General features: G+C 41.8%; 1 protein-coding gene across 3 annotated transcripts in view; it reads right to left on the reverse strand.

Moving 5' to 3' along the window:
* Nucleotides 1-24114, reverse strand: part of LOC125885054 (microtubule-associated tumor suppressor 1 homolog) — a 96956-nt gene that overhangs the window by 34453 nt on the left and 38389 nt on the right. For all 3 annotated transcript variants that reach the window (XM_049570442.1, XM_049570433.1, XM_049570454.1), the window contains 3 exons: nucleotides 17807-18028; nucleotides 14832-15071; nucleotides 12701-12868 (listed from right to left, as the gene is read on the reverse strand). In XM_049570442.1, coding sequence (XP_049426399.1) covers nucleotides 12701-12868; nucleotides 14832-15071; nucleotides 17807-18028 — 630 coding nt within the window. The remainder of the gene's footprint in view (nucleotides 1-12700; nucleotides 12869-14831; nucleotides 15072-17806; nucleotides 18029-24114) is intronic.

A 24114-nucleotide genomic window follows, 5' to 3' on the forward strand; every position in this document is an offset into this window, starting at 1 on the left:
CCATCAGGTACAATTATAGATCCATATCGTCTGTACACTGGAGATTCAGCTTCCACATGCCTGTTGCCATGGAAACAAGTGGGCGGAACATGTCACAGTTTGTACCATGTCCACTTTTTGACCCATTTACATGCAAACTAGACCATCTGGTCACCTAGCAACAACCCACGTGTCCATTTTGTCTACCTGTCTAACAATCATGTCATCGATCATGACGACAGAAAGACAGACGGCTTGATGTTTTTACTCTCCCTCCACATGTGTCAGATCAGCTGAACCGTGAGAGCTCTTGTTATTTCTCAGCTGTACAAAAAGATGTTGAATGCAGCAGAGACAGGGAAACCTCAGCGGAGGCACCACTGACCACTGACAAACTGACAGACAGATGGACTTCACCGCACAATGATAACTGGTTTCTATCCAAGTATATCTATGCATATTGTCTTGTACTGAATTTAAAAGAAAATGCACTGAAGAGGCAGTGTTGGCAATTCTGGCAATGACTTGTCTATTGTCACTATAAACAATGATGCAAAAAAACAAGGAACACTGATAATAGTGACGGTTTAAGCGGGATTTGTTGAACTGATGATGTACCTACCATGTAGGTACATCATCAGTTCAACATGGTAGAAACCGTGTAGCTGCGTACCCCACCCTGTAGCCTTCAGCTGAAACAAGGCTTTTATTTACTTTTGTTCACAGATAAGAAACAATAAATTGTGATCACAATACGCCCCCACAAATAAGCAATTTAAGTCTTTTGTGTGATTTATCCTGACTTTATATGAGAAGATGAAATTTGACCAGGCTTATGCTAAATACGTTAGCATAATATTGTTGCTACATTAGCATGATATTGTTGCTATTAAGCCATGTTTTATGTGCGTTTTTGGTGTGTTAGTTAAATCTATCAGTCTTTACTACACTACAGAAATTCAACATGGCATAGAAACTCCACCACCACCTAGTGTTTGGAGGTGTAACTGCAACACACCACTGTACAACCATTGGCGGCAGAGTAGCTCAGGTCATAGGGACCTGGCTTGGGAACTGGAGTGTCGCCGGTACAAGTCCCTGTATGTACTAAGTATGGAGCGTGGACTGGTAGCTGGAGAGGCGCCACCCTGCCGCCTGGGCACTGCCGTGGTGCTCCTGAGCAAGGCACTGAACCCCCAACTCCTCAGGGTGTCTGTCAAAGGCAGCCCCCTCAGTCTGACATCTCTCCATTTAATGCATGTATAGGTCCTTTTTGGGCCTGTGTGTATATAATATAAAAAATGAATTTCTCCTTGGGGATTAATAAAGTATATCTTCTTCTTCTTAAATATAAAGGTTCAGAACGGCGTAGGCCAATTGTGTAGGCTACAGCGTACACTTTGTGTAGAGCCTACACACAACTATGAATTCACCTTTACAAAGGCAGATTTGGAGATTTTAAGTGTTAAAACATCCGTAACAGCTCAGCTGAGGACGCCGTTGCTTACATCTCACGCTGTCACGAGCACTCATTCATGAGTAGATGCAAACTTCCTTCTGCGCAGTGATATAGTTGGCGAGTATAGTTCTTTAGAAAGTAAAAATAGTTCCTACTTGAAACTGCTCTCAAAAAAAATCTGTCGATTATCTTGAGTAACCGGGTCATGATTTCTGGGAACAAACATTGCTGTTGTATTTCTTTGGTGCTTTGAGCACCATAAACTGAGTGCCATCTAGTTCCATTATATTCAAAAGAAGGCAGACATTTCTACAGCCGATATCTCTAACACTCAAAAACTCACACCAAAACAATCTAGATTGATAAATAGCACTACAGGTAAGAGGAGAAATATGTATTTTTAATTTGGAGGTGAACTTTCCCTTTAATGCTCTGACTATCACATACAGCTCCATTAAAAATGTTTTTTTGTTCTTATTACTCTTAACAAAAACACATTTTGGTGACATTTGAAAGGTTTTCTACATTTGGTTTGGTAGTTGGATAGAAACATCCAGTAGCCCTGCATGACCTTATGAATTGGTAACACTGCAGCGGAGAGTATCTAACCAGTTAGTCAGAGATCATAAAACTAAAGTTCTAGCAAACCACAGGAGAGATCTTTGAATGATTATCGTCATATAGGTGAGCCAAACCACTTCATTGGCAATGCATCCCACTGAGAGAGACCGAAGAGTCAAAAACCACATGTTAAATAAAAGAGGCCAAAAATAGAAATTCTAGCTTGAAAATAATACCCTGCTCGTCATTAAAGAAGAGGTTAAACAACTGCCGCGACATTAATGTAAAGATCAATTTAACCGCTTCAACCACCGGCTGTTTTTGGAGTGAAACATAAAGCAGTTTTTGGACTCGGAGGCAAAAACTGTTTAAAACAACTGTTAGTCATTTCACATGAGGTTTCCAGATCAGATGCAGCACCAGATGTGCACATGGCTGCCCTTGATCTCCACGGAGAACATCTCTACCTAGTTTTATAAATATAAAAGAATACTGCAGCCTAAATCTACTGTACATCTCTGCTGAGCCTGTGGGAATATTCCACTCCAGCAGATACAACCTCTAATGTCCTCATCTGCCACCACATTAGGGAAAAAAACAACAACCTCCACATCAGATTAAAGCTTGCACGACTAGCCAGCCTCAGCTGAACCGTTGTGCAGCGTGCTCGAGTGTCTCTGCTGAGTGTGTGTGGATGCGCACATGTGGTGACTAAAGCCTGCTCTAACCTACATTTCAGTGCAGCAGGGAAGTGGGTTTGTGGAGCTCAGACTGAGAAAACACACTGCAGCCAAACACGTGCTGCCGCGCTCAGATGGGCCAGCAGGGATACACACAGTACAAGCCAGAGAGGAAGAGAGCTGGAGGAGGAAAGGGAGCAGCATGTTCTCAAATGAGGAAAAACACTGTCTGCAGAACATGAGCTGATTTGTAGATAATTTGCTGCCGAACATGAAAAAACATGCAGATCATTTGGAGAGTTTAAATGGATAAAGACGATTTGTCAAAGATGATGAGAGAATTAGTGAGTAATTTAGCCAAGACACATGAAAGAAATTAATGCTTCAGAGTAAGCCCAGTGGCCTAATGATACTGGCAGACGCACAAGGCAGAACCCACGTGAAGCTGCTGAAGAAGTCAGACTTGGAGAAACATTAGCTTAGCTTCTCTGCTCCTTGTAATAAGCAAAACACATTAAGGTTTAATTCTCTGGTGTCTTTGTGGATTATTATCTCAGCTCTTAATTTAAGGCTATTCTCTTTCTTGTTTTAATCCGTTCACATGCACATATGTAATGTAAAAAACAAACAAACACACTAACAGCTTAACTGATGTGTTTAAATATCCAGCTCTAGTTCACTGCCTTATTTTGTGTTCAGCTCAGACCACAGGGCTAACACAGCAGACAAAGCAACACTAACACTAAGAAGGAAACTTCTCTCTAACATAATGCCAACACTGGGCCTCACTTACAAACAGTCCGTTCACACAAATATGTGCTTAAAAGGATAGTTTGCTGATTTTCAACCAGCTCTGTGTCATAACAATGTGGGCAGTACGTGTAAATGGACTGTGGTAAACACAAAGAGTGTAGAAGTGGATCAAGAGAGTGACCCACCTCTTTTTTCTCTCACAGTCTCCCTCTCTCAAACTCAGATCAGACAGTAAAACTAACCAGTGCCGATCAAATATAAACCAAGACTCCGTTACTGCATTGCCTGTTTGTCACCTAAAATATTTTCAGAAACATATTTAAGCTCACGGTTTAACTACAATTTTAAATCGTTTGATACCAGCTGCCCACCATATTGTTTCCTGCAGAAAAATGCTCCGGTGTGGTGCAGTGCATTCTGGTAGTTGTAGGTTTCTACCTCTTGAGCAAAAGTGTATCCCACAGGCCCTTTCCTGTTTTCTCTGGTCATGTTGCACCAATGAAAAGTATTTACGTCTTTCCACTACATAGGCAGCCCAGTTTCATAAATAGATCATCTATCCAGGGGTGAAATACTTCCTTAAATCAGGGTTACAAACATTTTGCGTACTAGGATTCATCAATCTCTTTTACCTGAATTTGCGCGTCCTCTGCAAACAAACTTAGAACTGCAATAAACAGTTCAATGAGCTGCTTCACAGGGACTGCACCCACAGAAGATACTGGAGCACATGATTCACTTAAATATTTAATAAGGTGCAAGAACTACTAACATTATGATGCACACTCAATCTTCATCAGAGTCAAACAGTCAAAGTACAGACTGAAAAAATTAAATAACCTCCTCCAAACAAAGAACAATCTCTCATTGGAGAATCAGGACCAATACAGTGACAGCACTGAATAAAAAACTCTTTTAATTCTGCCTCAAACCATGAGTATGCACAAATGATGAAGGCCTGGCTGTCTTAGGAAATTTACACACACACACTTTTTAACTAAAGGCGTAGCATAGTAAATCTACATTCATTAAAAAAAAGGCTTCAACAGACAACAGTATTTAAAAACCTTAATTTACTAATGCATTTGCCAAATGCAGCCTATTGAACAATTATGAAATTAACGCCCTTGAATCCTCATCAATTATTGTGATAATTAAATTTTTTAATTACACTATAATCTGCAATGTGACAAAGGCATAAAATAATTAGCAAGAAGGAAAAAATTAGTTTAAAACCTATTATCTGTGATACAGTTGGGTGGTAATTTATTCATCATTCGTTTTCAATGCACTAAAAATACATCAGTTACGAGTAGCAGCACTGGCTGACGAGAAGCAGACCTGGGCTGGTGTGACAACGGCACCATTTTCTCCATGATACAACTTGGGGAAAACATATTTCCTTATTTAGAGAAATGGGGGCGTGGCAGTTGGCTGATTACAAATAGCGGGCACGCACCTGTTAGTTCAGAATGATTCTGATTCACTAATATGCGCTTGGTGGTGAGAACAAAATTGGCTGGTATGCATGTGTCATGAATCCACTGGTAATTTTGCATGCACACTTATTCTGTGTGGAAAGTAAGAACATTTCTGGGCACATGAGGGTCATTACATCTCATTTGCTTGGCAGGCTGAACCCAAAGAGAGTTCTTTACAAGACACACTCTCTTATCTCTATCTCTTATCTGTCTCTCTCCTGTATACAAGAAACAAACACCATTAACACTGAGGACGGACTCTCTGCCACAAATAAACGCTCTTTAAACGGCTGAATAACTAAAAGCCAGATGCAGCTATTTCAGGTTTGTGTATGTGTATGTGAGTCACGTGTTTGGTGCCCGTCTAAGCGTGGGTATCACGGCTAAAAGGAGCCCGCAGCCACAGCTATTCATCACGCCACTGCTCAAGCACTCGTGCAGAAAGCTTCCAAACACACACACACACACACACACACACACACACACACACACACACACACAGACTCATGTACACACACTTGTGTTGAGACAAATGACGGCCCTATTGTAACCCTATACATCCATGGCGGCTGTGGTAGCCAGCATGCACAATACTGAAAGCCCCCACGGTGGTGGAGAGAGGGGAGGCAACAATGGCTGCCAACACCGTGTAGGAAAACAGGAGGAGCCGGACCAAGAGGAGGAGGGGAGGGTGTGAGAGGGTAAAGTGGCCTTTGAGGCTGATCTGGGGTCAGGCTTGCCATCCCATGACTAAAGATTAAGCTAAAAGAAATGGTCAAGAAAGCTGAACCTTACGCTCTATTCAAAGGCAACCTCACCCGTCAGCTTAAGAGGAGGACGACGGATTGCAATGAGGGGTTAAACATACAAAAAAGGGTGACTGGTAAACAATATTGATAAAATAAGATAAACAATAAAACACAATGCACAGACAGGTGGATTTGTTTTGGCACACCTGCTTTCAAAATCAGTGATTCTTTGAGTTTTAATCAGAAATGGGGCAGCCAATGAAGATGAAGATTCAAACAGTGACTTTCAGGGACATATGAGTAGTCTTGAACACAATTAGCTCCTTGCTAGGGTGTGGTAGCATCCCACCTATAACCCCACCCAGCCATGTGCATCAATGGTGGAGGAAGAACTGATGGAGGATGAGGATTTTCTAGCACTCTGAGCACATGGTAAAGAGTGAGATGACGGGAAAATGGATGGATGGATGGATGGATGGATGGGGTCACAGATGGTTTGGAGGTTCCTGTCACACTGCAGTGATCAACCTGTTGGCCTGAGACATGCGTTGATCAACTCTTGGAAAGACAAATGTGTTACAATAATTTAAAAATCGATGGTTGGATGATGGGAGGACCAGGGGAGGACGAGGAGGGGGGAGAGTGGCGTACGTATCCAGACCTGCGTGGAAGACCATGGTGTTCTTCCTGCATCCCGACAGCAGCTGAAGGTTTCGGAAAAGTCCTTTGGCCGTCAGCTTCACATGGAAGTTGGACAGCGACAGTCTGGGAGACCATAACATCGTCTCTGTTTGTTGTCCAGCTCTCTTAAAGATTCGACTGATGTTTCTGGGTTGGATCTTCTTTGCGTGTCGGAACTTTTCAGCACTTTCTCTGCTCCTCTAGACGGTCAAATTGACCCAGATTTTTTTCTCCTTGGGGTCCAAATTCCCAGTGTTGCCTGTCTGACCTGTTTACTATTGTCACCTATTTTCACAAAATGATCACCTTTTAATTTTAGACGCACAATAGTTGCTTCAAACTGAAGTCCCAACTCTCTGGTAAAACTCTTCCTCTTTTTGTCTTCAAGTTGAGAAGTAAGAAATAAATAAGTCCACACGAAAAAGACAGCAAAGACTTAGAGATTGTTGCTGCTGGAATTTGCGCCTTGCTTCTCCACGACGGCCACGTGGAGATCAGAGAAAGGACAAAAACAGGAATTTAAAGGGGCAGAATTTTGACTGGGTACAGAGTGTAACAGAAGCATTAAAAAAAACAAAGACGAAAAAAAAAGGGAGTCCATTAATCCGCCAGCTGCCCTTCATCCATTCAAAGCCGAGGAGTCGCCACTGCACAACAAAAAAATAAAAACCGAAGGTTTCTGTAGCCTGGCCAGTAAAAGAAGAGAAAATGGCGCCAAAAATAGCTGTGTGCTTCACAGTCGTCCAGGTGGTAGTGAATCATCCAACGATAAAAGATGGAGAGAGAGAGGTAGTACTCGTGTGTGTGTCAGGGAGGAGAGAAAATCCTCGATGCGGTGATGATTAGTATTCCATCGCTGCTGCTGCTACACGCAAAACACACAGCGTCCGTCCCACTGAAGCACGCCACGGAGGTGTGTGTGTGTGTGTGTGTGTGTGTGTGTGTGTGTCTACTGTCACAGAATGTAGCTCTCCTTCACACACACATGCCGAGTGGTCGGACAAAGACAAGCATCAACACACTCCCTCTATTTTACTGCTGTTTGCAAAGCTCTGTGAAGCCAGTGTACACACACAGTCACACACACACAGAGGGAGGGATGCTGCAGGGGAGGAGGGGGAGGGGGAGTGGGTGGGATTTGAATAATTTGTCTCCACTGCTTACTCGCTCTCTCCCTCCCTTGCTCCCTTGCTCCCTTTATCATTATTTTTCAGGTCTCTCGTGCTCTCTCGGTCTCCAGTTGAATGTCAGGGATGAAAATGTCAGAGATGAATCATGTCAAGGTTAAATGTGATGAAAGGACCACGATAAAGAGGAAACACACTGAGGGTAGGAGGCGGGCTGCGTCTCTTCATCTCTCAGTGGCAGGTGTTCTATTAAAACTTCAGCCAAACACAGACGTCTTTGTTTTGCGCGCGCACACACACACACACACACACACACACACAGTTTATATGCAGCTAAGCCTTTTGCTCAAATAATGGAATTCAGCTATGTTTTCAAAATGACAGAAATAAGACAAAGATGGAAAGTAAAATGTATTTTTGCTGGCTGCAAAGGCAGATTACACGCCCTGTTTATATTTCTTTTTTTTGCCACTGTGTATTTGCAACATGTATTTATGCTTCTTATCTTTTACGCCCCATATTTGCTGTAAATTTACAGGCAGTTCGATTTTTTTTTCCAAATCAACTACAGCTGTCGAGTCCGGTCTACAGGTGGGCATGGATGGGCGCAGGTCAGCACATTTTCACTCCCCACTTGTTAAATACTGATGCTTGATCAGGAAACATGTTTATGTGACATTAGAGAAAAATGATTTATTGTGTTAGTCTGACTGAAATCACAATAAATTAAAATTCTCAAAGTCGGACTAACACACACAGATAATGCAATTGGAAGTCAAATTACTCCTGCATGTATACAGTCAATCAGACCCAAACTGGCTGTGGCGCTCAGTGCATGCTCCGTAGTTTCCGCCCCTGGACTTTGACCCGGAAATCAGAAGCATTAAATGCATAACAGAAGAAGAAGCAAAATTTACATCCAGAGCCGTGCATTTTTGGACGGAGTTGTACAAAGTTGTCCACCATGGTACCAGTTTGCCACTAGCTAACCAAAGCTAACTTGTTTGTTGATTGTTTGGTCTGTGACAAAATAGGTCGACCAGAAAAAGGTCAAATACTAACAAGCTGAAAGGGGGCAGATCACCACCTATCATATTGGAGTTGGACATATTTCAGTCAATAAATTGATGAATTAAATGACTATGTCAAGCTATAACCATAGGTCAGCTTAATTGTGCATATGAACGTACTGAGTGACCTAACAGGTCAAACTATGACGCTCTAGGTACCCCTCCAGCATCACTTTTGGACACTTCGGGATGGCGTGTCAATTTATGTTTACAATTACGGTCTTTCCAAATCACAGGAAATGCACAGTGCCCGCTCATTTGGGCAACAAAAACATGTTAGGTTTAGAAAAAAACATCATGGTTTGGCTTAAAATAAGAACTTTTGTTAATATGTCAAAGATCACAAATTTCAAGTGACACCCACCTCCCCTCACACCTGCCCATTGCGGACTTTCTGCCTCCTTATACTACAGCAGTTGCTTGGGGCGTCAAAAAATGCCTCCTCCTGCAGCACTTCACACTGATGCTAAACGGTGCGTCAGCATCTGACACTGAGGGCCACTGACCAAGTGTTGATGTGTCACTATTTGACTCCAGTCTGCTCTCAATCCCAACTCATCAAAGGCTTGTCAGTGATCTCTGCAGAGGATACCGACACAGACAAGCACCTTTCACGGCAGAATGATACACCCATGTTGCCAGATTTGGAAGAATGAGATAAATATTTTGATTGTAGAGAATCTAACCAAGCTAACGATGTGTAGCATGTCCATATTGACAAATGTTTAAACATTAAATATATGTATACGTGATGCTGAGCCACTTAGAGCCAACATTTCATAAACTTTATTCATAAACTCCGCATGGTAAAATGTGCACGGTACACTGCTTTTAAAACAAGAAGTATGAATCTCAAAAATTACAACTCAACCGTGACACATAAATAATCCCCTGAGAGCACAACACAGCTCATGGACAATAAAACCAGTGTCCCGTGTGTGTATATAAGAATCAATAAAGTGTGTGTCCATATAGAGACAAACAGAGCTAAAGAAAGCCACTGGACGCGTTAAAAGCCCACACTGCTAACCACTGTCGCCTGAGGGCTGCTGCGGTGTGTCAATGAGAGAGAGAGGTGAATGAATCAAATGCATGTGTGGGGTTTATGAAGTGGAGGCTGCCTGCCTCTGTGTGTGTGTGTGTGTGTGTGTGTGTGTGTGTGTGTGGTGGTGGTGAAGCCATCACAAGGGTGACAGCATGTCTGTGAGTAGTGGCTCCCCACAGGCCCCAGAGAGACTTCCAGGCCCGGCCACAGAGGGGAGGCAGCCAGGCGCCCAGGTCCACACCAGAGTCACCACACTGGGGGGAGGCTGCAAGCAAAGGCCCCGGATTCACAGGGCCCACACGTGCGAAACCAGCAGCACTTCACAAAAAATGGGCCTCAGAAAATACGACCAGTGTTTTTCATGCTAAGACACCGTCTGTGAGTGCACGTGTATCTGCTGAGATGTTGTCTTGGTACCAAAATCGTTCCTAAAGCTGCTTTAAAATGAGTTTTAGTGTCACGTGACATCAAAGGTGTGAAATGTTGGACTGTCGACTGCTTGCGTAATTCAACCTGTGAACAAATGAGTGTTTACTGGTTGAAAACTGAGCGTTTCAGCACACTAAACAGTACTAAAACATCCAACGTAAGTACTGCTCAGACGCAAATATGGCTCCACTCTAAATTCAAAGAACGTAATTTCTGTGCGTGTGTGTGTCATGAGCAGGAGAATAATTACAGAGAGACTGCAGAGGGATGATAATTATGTTTGCTTAAGCTTCCAGGGTCTGAGACGTCGACAGTCAGCCCGAATCTGTGTGTTGGTGTGTGTGCAGCTGAACTGTAAACATCCATGAGCATAGTTTAATGATCTCATATCACTACTTAAAAGTTGTTGATTTAAGATTTAAGATTCAATACCTTTATTACCATATCAACATGGTTAACTGGAACTTATCTCGATGAGGTCACTGATGGTATCAGGTATAATGTATAATGCTGTATTTAAGATCAACAACAGACTCTGTGACCTTATTCCAACTTTTTTTCCTCTCAGTTTTCCTCTCATACACATGTGACTAGAAAAAAAGCATCTTATAGAGAGTAAAAAATGCAAACTTAAATGTGTGAGCTTTGGTTTGGTTTGTAGAGGTCCAGGTATGGAATAAGACTGATAACTGTAAAAATCTGTTAAAGCATGAACACCCTAAACGACTAATATCCATTTACACTGTAAGGTTATTTCCACTTGCCGTGTGTTCCTATTTATGTTGTCTAAGAGTTCTGTAGGTTATGAATGTTACTGTAAATTACATGCACTTCCTTTTCTTAAATCTAGACAATGTGTTCATATACACATTTTAAAATACAATTTGCGTCGTGTCTGGGCCCCTATTTTCGAGCATTATTTCTTATGCATTGTACTTGTGTTTTTCTTAATCTGTGTTTGTGAATAAAATTGAATTGATTGACTTAAACAAAGACAAAGAAAGACAAATATAGTAAAATCACTATGCACATTAGGCAAAATAAAAACAGATTCAGTTCTATCCATACACATGATCATAAAATCTAAAAAAAAAAAAAGGATAACATAAGATCCAATGCACAGACTGTGGAGTATGCATGTTCTCCCCGTGTCAGTGTGGATTTTCTCTGGGTACTCTGGCTCCCACAGTGTAAAGACATGCAGGTTAATTGGTGACTCTAAATTGCCTGTAGGTGTGAATGTGAGTGTGAATGGTTGTCTGTCTCCATGTGTCAGCCCTGTGATAGTCTGGTGACCTGTCCAGGGTGTGCCCTGCCTCTCACCCAGCGTCAGCTGGGATAGGCTCCAGCAACCCTGCAACCCCAACAGGATAAGCAGTTATGGAAAATGAATGAATGAAGATCCAACGCATTAGAGCACCATATGAAAACATAAGCACCTATAGGGCATTTAGCATCACATTAAACAACCATCTAGATAAAATGCATCAAGTGCATTAAAAACATCTGTTGTACTGCACAACTATTTAACCTGCTGAGTGTACTGCAGTGCGATGTTTGTAATGTTAAGGAGGCAGACCGCCTCAGGATATGTGCTCTTATGGAACTTGGATGTTCTGTTCTTAGTGCATCTTAAGCCCGGCATGTACTTTCCACAAACACAACACACTTAACATACAAACCGACACATGCAGAGTGCAGAGTAAAGGCTCTTAACAGGTCTCAACCAGTGGTGAAGTGGTACCCATCTACCGTGGTAGATGTGGTACACCCACCAATAGGGTGGGTGTACCACACGGTAGATGGGTGGGTTACTAAAAACAACATGGGTATACTCTCCTATACATTCCACAGTTTTTTGGCTAACAGGTAAAATATGTCATGTCATGTCCATATTTCATGTCCATATTTCTCACAGATATGCTGCATAAGAGGGCACACAATTATATGTCCTTCATTTTGTATGCCAGTCTTACAGCAACACACACGTTGTTCTGGTGGTGTACGGCTCCACCTCCCTATTTCCACTCACAATCTGTGAGAGGAAAACTAGAACCGGGTAGTTTCAGGCTTTTTGTCTGAAACTGATGCTGTTAAATTTGTCCTTTTTTTCGTCCTCCCTTCATCTAAATTGTCGATGACTGATATCAACCCTTTGGAAACACTCAGCCAGTATTTCGTGCAGCTAAATAATGTCTATAAACATTACTATTAACAGCATCAATCTAAAACCTACCAACACTGGCTTTTAAAGAGCCACATTATCTGAACCTTTGTATAAATAAAATCAAAGTCACTTCCAATGCGACACAAACGGAAAGTACAAAGTTAACGGCAACAGTTTTAATCATTACTACTTGGTACAAAGCTGAGTGTTGTTCTGCCAAAAACCTTCAGAATACCAGATAAAACAAGTCAACAGCTTCAGGTGCTTTAACGTCAACATCATTCAAGATGCACCCACACACGTCAACACACACAAATCACACACAGTAGCTGTGATAACCCTGGGTGTTTGCCAGTGTAGCTTTTGCCAAGAGTCTTGAGATTACTGCGGTTTTGCTCCGCTGACACACCCGCTGCCTGTTACACACAAACATCTCTCCTTGCCAACACACAATATGACAGTCACACAACCAACGCCCTGCACACACACGTACACACACTGCCTCTCACACATCCTTACCTGTGCTGTTCAGCCGACTGAGTCTCGCCGAGCCACTTCTTTGCAAGGGGTACTGGGATGCCTGCTTTGTCGGCCCCTGATTGGCAGGTGGAGCTGTTTTAGCTGATGTTTGATTGGCGGCGGCTGTCTTGGCCGTGTTGTGGTTGGTGACAGTCGGGGCCTTCAGACCTGCGAAGAGGACGCAGGAGTCAGTCAAATCTCATCGCAGAACTTGTCCTGGGCTTTGTTTCCTCCTACACTGTTGCAGGTCGAGGGACAGTTCACCCTGAAATTAAAAATACACATTCTTCCTCTTGCCTGCAGCGCTATTTATCAGTCTAGATTGTTTTGGTGTGAGATACAGAGTGTTGGTGATATCAGCCGTAGAGATATCTGCCTTCTCTGGAATAATGAAACTAGATGGCACTCAGATTTAGCAGCAAATAAAGACATGTCAACCCTCATCTGGGTTTCCACTCTCTCCTCAGAGCTGCTGGGTCACAGAGTTGAACAGCTCAAATGGAAGATTTGAAATCAGTGAAGCCAGATAATGAGCAAGAAGTTAAGTTTTTGATCATGTATCTTCCACCATCTATCTCTTGTCCTTCAGCCCTCACTCAGTGCTCAGTGTCTGACAGCTAGCATCACAGCTGTAGTCACTGTTTCTCTATTACACTCTGTGACTGTCCCTCTTTTTGTAATAGGATTGCATGTGTCATCCAGCCTCTGACCCAGATGTGTTACGCCACAGAAACAGCTGTCTGATTCTCTCCTCCAATGCAAAGGAAAAGTACGCACCATGTGTGTTATAAAACCAACCTGCTAACTAGTCTCTGTTGCAGGAGGGGAAGTTGCAGTCGTTCACACTTTTAATAAAAATGTCTCTCTGGTTTATACACACTGACAAATGGAAAGGTCCACATTTAGAATGGTACCAGCCTTCATACACTTCCTGATATTGAAAAAAAAATTACATGGGGCATTAAATAAATTGTTCATTGGCCTTACAACTAAATCATGTGTTAAAAAAACTACTTGCAAAGATTAGATCTAAAAGCAGGATTTAAAGAGTGTTGAAAAAAATCTATTTCCACATTTTACTTTGATATTTTCTGTCAAATTTCCCAGTGTTGATTAAAAGTGCACTGAAAATGCTGAAAAGGCATTAAATAAACTTTTTTTTACATAAACCCACACTGCTAGAAGAATATTATTCTTGGAGGGGTTTGAGGATGATATTCTGCCAAAGCAGAGATTCCCAAGAGTGCGTTGAATGGGCCATTTATCAAAATGCTGTTGTGGGCTTCCACATGAACCTCTCAGTAGGTCCAAGACTCTGCTTATCATAGGTGTAGATTTTGGGGTGTGGACGCAGGGGACACATCCCCCTCAGTATTTAGAACATGTGCATTTGTGTCCAATGAACATGAAAGTAAAGGAGGACTTTATTTTGACAAAATGTAAGGCACTTACACCATAAAACTGACGCAGTAAATTCACAAATTGGTGCATAAGAATTCACCAGAATGCAGGAAATTAAGTATTTGATACTTGAAATTCACGGAGGACCACAAAGTCCCCTGTTTTATAGGCGTTTCCCCCAATGTTGAAACTAACCCTACGCCCAGTTACTGATGACATATTCGAATCTGCCATTTGTTCACAGTTTAGCATCATGAAAAAATATTACCTGTTGAAATTAAACACTTTCCAAGAACACTGACGTGGACAAAAACAGCTCTTTGCCTGACATGTTCCTGAAAATAATACGAGACGTCGCCCGCTGCCTCTTCTTCTGGTGAGTTTTATGGCAGTTGGCATCCATAAGTGATGCATTAGTGCCATCTGCTTGTCCCTTGTCCTATCTATTCCGGCACTGTAACAGCGTGTGTGAAAAGGCTCAAGACGGAAATGTTCCTGAATGCAGTGCACGCGTGAATAGTGAAAAACACTAGCGCTGTCTGAAAGTTCATCCAAGTAATTTACAGGGAAGTGAGTGAGAAAGAGGCTCAAGAATCTGGACTGAAGTGTTTAATTATATTATGCATCTGATAGATGCTATCTTACTGTAATTCTTAGAGTGACAAAAAAGCAACCTTAGTTTGTCATTTGAATCTTATCACTAACTGAACAGTAAGTAAAACACACTCACCTGTGGCAGTGCTCCTGGCCTGCAGTGACAGAGCTCTGCTCCTCATTGCAGGAGGCTTTGGAGCAGCAGTGACACCAGTGGTAACTGCGTCACTGGGAGCATTGGTGCTGCTGGGAGCTGCTGGGATGGAGACGAGGGGCTTTGCTGTGCTCGGGCTGCCCACAGGAAGTGAGCCTCTGCTGGGCTGCTCATCTGGCTTGGTCCCTGTTGGTGGTGGAGCACCTGGAGTTGCTGGAGAAGCTGTAGGAAAGAAAATAAAAGTGCTTTATTTAAATGAAAGAGCAAAAGTTTGGAGTGGGTGTTTAAAGTGTCAGCTTTTTTTAATTTCAAGGTGTGAATCCTATAAATAATAATTTAATATCTATTATAGAAAATAATGGAGGTAAACAGAGACAAAGACGAGGAGGAGACCAGACTGTGTAATCATGGACAAATCTTGACATTATCACTTGAGCGCAAATTACTTTCCAACCTCCTTTGTAAAGCAGAAAACAGAAGTGTAAACTGAGGTGGTGTTTGGGAGGAAGGTTTAATGGTAGCACTCACAAAAACTAAATGTTCATGTGTAATTCCTCTCCTCATTGATACAGACAATAAATATAGCCCGGTTTGGCATATTTGAATGAGGGCATACATGCCCACTCACCCAACATACACTCAGTAAAACTACGCCCTGCAGAAAATTCTGTAAACATCAGATCAGATCAGGATGCTGGTTATAAACTTCTTCGATGGCTGTCAAACATAAACACTGTTATCTGTCTGAGGCAGTTATCGCTCCATTTGGACTAAAGACATCAAAAATGAAAGCATGTGGGTTTTATCAGATGCTTGTGTGTGGTGTGTCTGTGTTGTGGTGTCAAAGAGGGAGACTCAGGCCCTGTCTACACATATACAGATGTTTTCAAAATGGACACATCCCTCTATGTTTTGCCCTCTAGTCAACACGCAAACAGAGTGCTAGGTCACAAAAACGGAGATGTGTGGATTTTTCAAAAATCCTGTTACTTTGTATCTGTGTGAAAGTGTGCAACGAAGCATTTGGGAAACAATAAAGTACACTCCTCAGTTTGCACATGTCCATGGCTGCTTTTTGTAATGAGCGTGCACCAGAAACAATAACCACAACGGCAGGCTACTGGTTTTGTTAGCACTGCTTCATCTAATGACTACTTTAAACTTAAACTCAGAACTGCTGCACCACTTCATGGACAAACAGAGGTGTCTTCTGTGCCTAGTGTTTTTGGTCGACCTCAGTGTTTGCAGTTTCAAGTCCTCCAGAAATGATGGCTTTGGATATGGCACGGCTGAACCAGCAGATGGTGTGACTGATTTCGAGAGTGGGATTGTTGTTGATGAGTAATAGAAGGAAAATTTTTGCATGTCCAGAGCATCATTCATATCTTCGAGTGAGCTCCTCCACCCCTAAATTAAATGGGAATAAACTGAGATGAGATCTCCAGAGACAGAAATATTTTGTATAACGAAGGTCAAGTGGGCAGATTTTTTTTTAAACATAGAGGGAAATAACTGTTTTTAAAAATATGTAAATGTGTCAGGCCTGAAATGTTCACAGCATCTAATTCATAGAAGATATTAATACAGACGCTGTCATGTTAATCAGATATTTTAGGGTGACATCAACATTTTCCATGTCAGATACGACTGTATCTGTCCTAATCTGCTGGTGTTCTGCCGCTCACTTGATGCACCTGATCTGATTTATCAGGATAAATTAACCAGGTAAAAATGGAGGTGTCAGTGCAACTAAAATACACAGAGGGTACATCTGGTTTTATACAGAAACTAAAGCTTTTATTTAATTTTTCACCTCACAAACAACTGCAGAAATTAGTGACTAAGTACTGCTGTTATGTTCTGGGCTGTGTTTGATTATGTTTCATATCCTTCTATGCAATTATAAACTGATTCAGACTTGCAGAAAAACAACAACAATGTTCCTGCGGCACTGCACGGCATACAGAGCAGAAAACAAGCACTCAAGTTTGCAAACAGCGCATGCAGTCTCTAACCAGTACACCTGCGGGGAAAGAATATTATGACACAGTATGTTCTTTGCAAATAAACAAATAAAACAGGTATGTGTACCGCCAGATTGTTTAAGTGTGTAATTATACAAAACCAATACTGTATTTTCTACTAAACCCTTCAAAATACGTTAATATTTTCTGTTAGTCTCACTAATCAATTCTTTAATCAGGATAATTAAAGTCCAACATATCTGAGGCAGGTGACGGTGGGTGGACCTGATCGGACTGAAACACACACACACAGTATAATGCCCTTAGAGTTACTCTCATTTATTTCCAAGAGACAGAATGTCCAGAGCTCCACATGAACAGCTGAAACGAGGTGTAAATAAATGAGTCATTACGAATGTGTGGGTGTGAAATAACACAACACGTAAAAAACTACCTGCGTGGGGGTGTATGACACGGACGCTGCTCTCTGACAGGACTAAATACAGAACCAACATATTACCATGGGAACTAGCACATTTAATCTAGTAACCATAACAACCTGGCAATCTGTAACCATCACTGTGATGTGTTACTGTGTGAGTGAGACGAGAAGAGAAAGGTTAGAGAGTAGAGCTGTTAACCGAGGTCCTACTTATGGTTACATCGAACTACAAGAGGAGTTGTGGAGGAGAAATGTCAAGACAAGTATCTTTGAGACAACTCCACTTACTAGCTTTTTCTCGTGAGCCTAAGACCACAATTGATGGTCTTCATCTTTGTTTTTGTAGGGATGTTTTTAGTGGTGGTTTGTAGAGGCCTCATGAGAAAATGTGCAGATCCTTGCCACAAAGATACGTTACTTAAAGTGACAAATAAAAACCCAGTATAGGGTCCAAAACTGCAGCTGTGATAAAAGAATAAATCTATGTAACTAAAAGAAAAGAAAAAACTAGATTCAACTAGAATGTGTGCGCACACGCCGCACCGTCTCACCTTTGCCCGTGGCTCCGCTGATCTCATTGCTTCCCACTGATGAGAAACTGAGGCTTGTGGGTAATCCCTTCACAGGAAGTTTGGAAGCAGCAGGCGCTGCAGGTCGTCTGATCGACCCCGATGCTGGTTGCTGATTGGCTGTTGGTTTGGAGTTGGACGTTGCGGGACCTGGGACCGCCGAGACAGATGCTCGCTCTGTGGTGGTGCGAGGTTTGGGGATACCTGGTAGACAGAGAGTAAAATGGGAGGCCATGAATTTATCAATACAGACACAATACTGACACTAACTCTGCAGATAATCTAGTCTATAGTCTTACACAGTCTGATGTACTTTGATACGCACTGAGACTGATAGAGAACAGTCAAGGATCTAAACTTGTAGATGATTCGTAGATGCAACAGATGTTAAATGTCGCACTTGATGATATTTGTTGCCTTTAAGCTTCTGAATTACACGAACAAAAGCAGGAAGGCTGTAGCCATGCACAGGTTAAAAAAAAGGTCAAAGTGCCCTTTGAAACAAAAAGGGGCAAATCACTGTGACATTAAATTGATATCAGCTCATGTTTACACTGCAAAACAACCAGTTATCACGACTTGGCTTTACACACACAAACACACACCGTCTCTCTCTTTGTCTGTGCCACCAGCTGTGTGTGCTGCTTCTTTCTGCCTTTCTGACTGACAGGAATACAATATATTGTTATGTAGACGCAGATGACACTAGTTGGAGAGCTGCAGCTGCATGATCAAAATTCTGGTAGTGGTTTGGTAACTGATCGAGGCCTAGTCCACATGGAGACGGGTATTTTTGTGAACAGGGTTTTTCCTCCTCTGCTCTCAAAACAAAATTCCGTTTATACTCTCTGTGATAAAAAAAAGTCTCTGTCCAAATGAAAACGGAAAAACAATTGAAGCGCTGTCAAGAGCTGCCAAACCCACAGGCCGCAATGTAACTGTAACCCTAAAGCCACGCGAAGAAGAAGAGGAAGATGACGGCCAATCAGCAGCCTGAAAAACTTACTGGCAGGCTACCTGGAGCAGTGACCTCCATAGCACATTCTGACACCTCTGTTCCTCAATATAGTGGAAGAGTAACTACATAGGATTTTCATTTTGGACACCATGAGTACATGCGTGTCTAACAGTATATACAGTATATGTTCATATAAAATAATATGAGGTATCCAGAGGATGACAAGAGTTTCCAGGATGTGCTGCCGCAGAGACTGTAGTTCTATAGTTATGGAAATGTGAAGCACAACGTCTCAAACTCTCATCATTTTTGAGGACTGAGTCACACATTCTTTCCAAAAACCAAAGAAGAATTAATTCTCCTGAGAGCCATGACGCCCTCCTCTTCACACCAAACAACGGACACGAGATGCTTAGAAAGTGAGTGAGCATGTGTACGTGTGTGTGAGTGCGTGTGTGTGTCTGAATGAGTGAGTGGGTTGAGTGGGTGAGGTAAAGACAAAAGACTGTGATACAAAGAAATGCCAGTACAAGGGGACAAATGATCTCTGTTTCACTCTCAATGAAAATATAGTCATGGAAATATTTCAAGTGTCCATGATGCAGATCCACCGTCCCTCAGGTCCCACATTTTGTGGTGATGCTGTTTTATGAAGTAAACCGTCTTATACTCTACAGCTACACCACTAAATCCTATTCCTGTCTGCAGCTGTTAACACAAAAAGTACAATCATTGCATATTACTTTTTTTTTTTTTTTTTCAATGACAATCACGACCTGCAGCCTAATCTCCAGCTAAACAGTGAGGACCCGGCAGTCCTGCTTGTCCTCTCTACATCAGGACTGCTACCATGGTACGGTGTTTTTTCACTGACCTTTAAAAGGGACAGTTCACCTTAAATTCATAAGAACATATTTTATCTTCCCACCTGTAGTGCTATTTATCAGTCTTGATTGTTTAGTGTGAGTTGCCGAGTGTGGAGATATTGGCCATAGAGATGCCAGCCTTCTCACATATACTGGAACTAGATGACACTTGCCCTGTGGTGCTCAAATCCAAGATAGCCCCTTTTACACCACCTGTTCAAGGCTTGAGTTTCGTGCCATTATTCCGCCTCACTGTTCTGTACAAAAGGTAAGATAGTGGAATAAGGGGACAGAGTTGTCTCGACTTTAAGCCAGCAGTGGGGGTAGTAACAGTGCCGAATCGATGACGATGTAAAAGGGACAGCCGGCAAGACGGGACAGGTGTGATGTTTAGACAACATATTATAAGTGCGGCCCAGCCCCGGAAGACTTAAAAAGCAGCTAGCAGCAGCTAGCAGCTAACTCACAGAAGAGGAACAGCAGCTAAAGATGTCTGCAAATTGAGAAAACAATGAGGATCAGAAACTCCTCATCCTCCAAGCAGAGACAGATGGTAAATTATTGTTATTGCCATGTTATACCATTGTTGTTGTTTATATAGCGCTGCCAAGGCATATATTACATGTCACACTTGAGGGCAGACACTGTTGTGTTAATGCTTTTGCACACTGAGTCTGTTTTTTGTTTTGCTAAATTGTCGCACGTCTAAAAATAAATATGACCTCATGTTTTGTCAATCACATTTGCACACTGAGCCTAAAATTTTCGTCCATCATTAAAATTTTTGGAACAGGTTCCATTTTCCGCATTTTTCGCATCCGTCAGAAGCCTATAAAGAAGACTGACCAAGAATCAGTGAAAAAAATATGGTAGCTCATATTCAGCAGTTCAGACAGTAATATTCAGGTGGACGATGATGAAGAGGAGGAGGATGTAGACCGAACACAGAATGTGGAGGACAGCTCCGCCCCTTCATGCAGCTGCGGTGCCGAAGGAAAGACAGGGAGGGAGTGATGACGGTCAGATAGATCACTCCAGTGGAGAGGCAAAGGAGGAAATGTCTTTTCATTTCGTCACGGATTGTGAATTTTCACAATGAACAGAACAATTAAACGCATTGGAATCAGTCTGCAAGGTTTCTGTGTGGAATGATTTTTTTCGGAGAAGGGATTTTTGATTTTGGGGCGAACTATCCCTTTAAACACTGTTGAAGGACCAGACCAAAGGTGGATTTGTTCACAATGACAGGACCCTAAATCACAGCTCCTCTATCTGAAGTATGAGAATGTACAAATGTATCATCTAATATTAGACATGAAGAATTTTCCGCACCTATTCTCAATGTCGACGTGAGGTTGTACCAGCCCTCACACCTATTTAAACACAGTCCCACTAACATACTAACGACTTAATATACGAGTTATCCCACTTCCCTTTTTGGCCTCAATGGAGTCTCTTACTGACCTGTTTTTCTCCTCCATGACCTCATTAACAGAGTTACTGTTGTTAATTTGTGCATCCTGCATGTGCTCTAAACACATTTCACTTTCTACAATTGTAATTAAAACTGTTGGTTTTCTATGTTTGCAACCAACAATTAGCTCTTTTGTTTATATCCTATTTTTGCTGCTGGTTTCTACTCTTTTACAGGCTGCACGAACCTCATTCATCCACTAAGGTAATTAAAGTTTCAACTCAAACTTTCACTGAGTCTCTACAAACATAAGTTCTGCCTGGCGAAGGGGAGGGAGAGCGAGACAAAAAGGCACAAAGAAAAAAGGTTTTGTATAAAGAGAGGGAAAAAAAGTTTACATGTGTTCACCGCAATTACATTACCTCACATTAACACACACACACACACACACACACACACACACACAGAGTCTCTGTTGGCTGAAGGTAGAGCAGCAGTAAAACTTGTACTGTGACTGAAGCCAGCAGGAAACATCTGGCTTCATTTGGTTTCAGTTCTGATGAAAAGCCAGCCAGAGGAAAGCAGCTGGATTCTGTTACCTCAGAAATCAATGTTAGGTAAGAGCTGGCTCGCTGCACGTCAGCCTCGTGCTTACTGTTGATACACAAAAACACACATGTACACAAAATTGTCTGACTACACCAGTTCAGACCTCTCAGGGAACACATTCCTCGTGTAATCCCTGACTTTTACTTGATTCTAATCATAAACCCAAGACCAAACTCCGAACTAACAACACACACACACACAGCAGCAAGACACTATCTGCTATGTAAAGATACAGCGGAGTAACGGCATCATAAGCAGAGACAGAAGTCATGTTACCTCTGTGGGTGGTTTAATTAGCGCTTCTCTGTGGCTTGTTGTTGTAGACGGTCCGGCTGTGCGTGCATGTTAGCGCAAATTTAGCTGTATTGGCTAGCTCATTGCCACCGCTTTGCACTATGCTCTTACGGTGGTTACTGCTGATATCAGGCTGACGTTGTCGCACAAGCGTAGCGCCCACCCTCCGGTTTATCATTAGCTCTGCCAGCACTGTTGCTATCGTTAGCGCAGTTCATTGAGTTAGCACCATTAGCTGCTAGCTGCTAGTTCAGTCACCTCCATGTTGTTGTTTTATAAAGTTGAGATACTTTTACTTCACTTGAGTATATTAATCTCATACCATTTTCTAGTTTTGCTTCACTACACCTTAGACAGAAATATTTTACTTTTTACTTCACTACAATTATTTGATAACTTTATTTTTTGGTGACTGTACAAATTAAGATTTTTAAACACAAAATACTAGAAAATATACAAGTGTATGGCCCCAGCTTCTCAAATGGGAATATGAATTATTTTGATTTATTAAACTTTTTATTTTTTTCTGCATGATCACCTTTACGTTTACTTAAAGGTCCAATTGGTAGGATTTAGGTTGTATATATTGGCTGAAATGATAATATGATATTCGAAATTATGTTTTCGTCCATTTATGATCACCTGTAACTAAGGAACTTTGTGTTTTCATTTCCATAGAATGAGTTGCTTTTATCTACACATGGAGCGGGTCCTCTTCTATGGCGTCCGCAATGTTGTTTCAAATCAAACACAGGCTCTAGATGGGGCCATTCATGTTTCTGCATTAGCCACCATATTCTCCTACATGCTTTGCACACAGGAGAAGTTTTAGTTGGTTGCAATTTGCAATCTCACTGCTAGATGCCACTAAATCCTATACTTACTTACATACATAAAGGTTCAGTGTGTAAGATTTAGTGGCATCTAGCAGTGTGGATTGCAGATTTCAACCAGCTGAAATTTCTCCTGGTTAGATTGCCTTCAGTTTTCATTGTTCAGGAGGATTTAACGGGAGCTGAAGTATGCGCAGAGGTCTCTTCCTCTCCATAACAAAAGAACCCGGTGGTTGAAATTGGTAAAAACACTGAATAAAGCAACTTCACATTACAAACCACTGTTTCTCTGAAGGTGTTTGGCACATTGGAGACGTGGGTTTGCCCACCAAGTGCTAATGCACGTTCACAAGCAGTTTCATGTTGAAAAATCTGTATTTTTTCGACACTGCACATGGCAGAAGCATTTGGCCAAAGCAAAAATGCAAAAAAGCATTATCTAGAGTCAGTGCTTGGTTCATCCACTCTAGGCTACTGTAGAAACATGGCAGTAAACATGGTGATTTCTATAAACAAAGACCCACTCCCGAATTTAAGGTAACAAAGACATGATTCTAATTTCCAGGTGATTAGACACAAAGAAAACATACTTATACACAATTTCTTCTGATATATCCCTCTAAATCCTGCACACTAGACCTTTAAATAACATTTTTATCGAGGTCTTTAACTGCTAACAGAGTATTTTTACAATCCATCATGTTTTGGGAAGAAGCCACAGAGTGTATTACATTCCCTGTTTATAACAGAAAGAAAACTGGTGGCTTAATGTCTGTGGATCGCTTGGTTTGAGAACTCACAGCACCAAATGCAACAAACTTATTCAGCTGTCTTCCTCAGACCTAAATCCTTGTCATTAAATGTGTCTCCTCCTCTGAAGATAACAGCCCTGCTCTATATATGATGATAAGCTTAAACATAACATAGTGGGTGTTGTGCCTTAGGAGCTCTTCAGCAGTTCAGTGACATAACCAAATTCACACTGACACTCAAGAGTAAAGACACAAATCAGCATATCAAACAGGAAAGACGACTACGTGCTGCACGGGACACGTTAAACTTTCACACTTAACTTTGCAGAAAGCGAACCAAGGAGACCCGACCCTAAACTGACCCTGTGATAAAATGTGGACTGCTCGGTTTGCCCTCATTTGGGTGAATTTCTTTTATCTTACAAGCAGATTTATCTGTTTACAGAAGCCTATCACATCTGAGTGCAGATAAAAACACTGAGCACATAAACACGTTGGCAAAACCTATTATGGAAAAGATTTGTAATGGATTAATCAAGTCAGGACCAGATTCAAAAGACGCAG

The sequence above is a fragment of the Epinephelus fuscoguttatus genome, linkage group LG3 (genome assembly GCF_011397635.1).
Source record: "Epinephelus fuscoguttatus linkage group LG3, E.fuscoguttatus.final_Chr_v1".
Lineage (NCBI taxonomy): Eukaryota > Metazoa > Chordata > Actinopteri > Perciformes > Serranidae > Epinephelus > Epinephelus fuscoguttatus.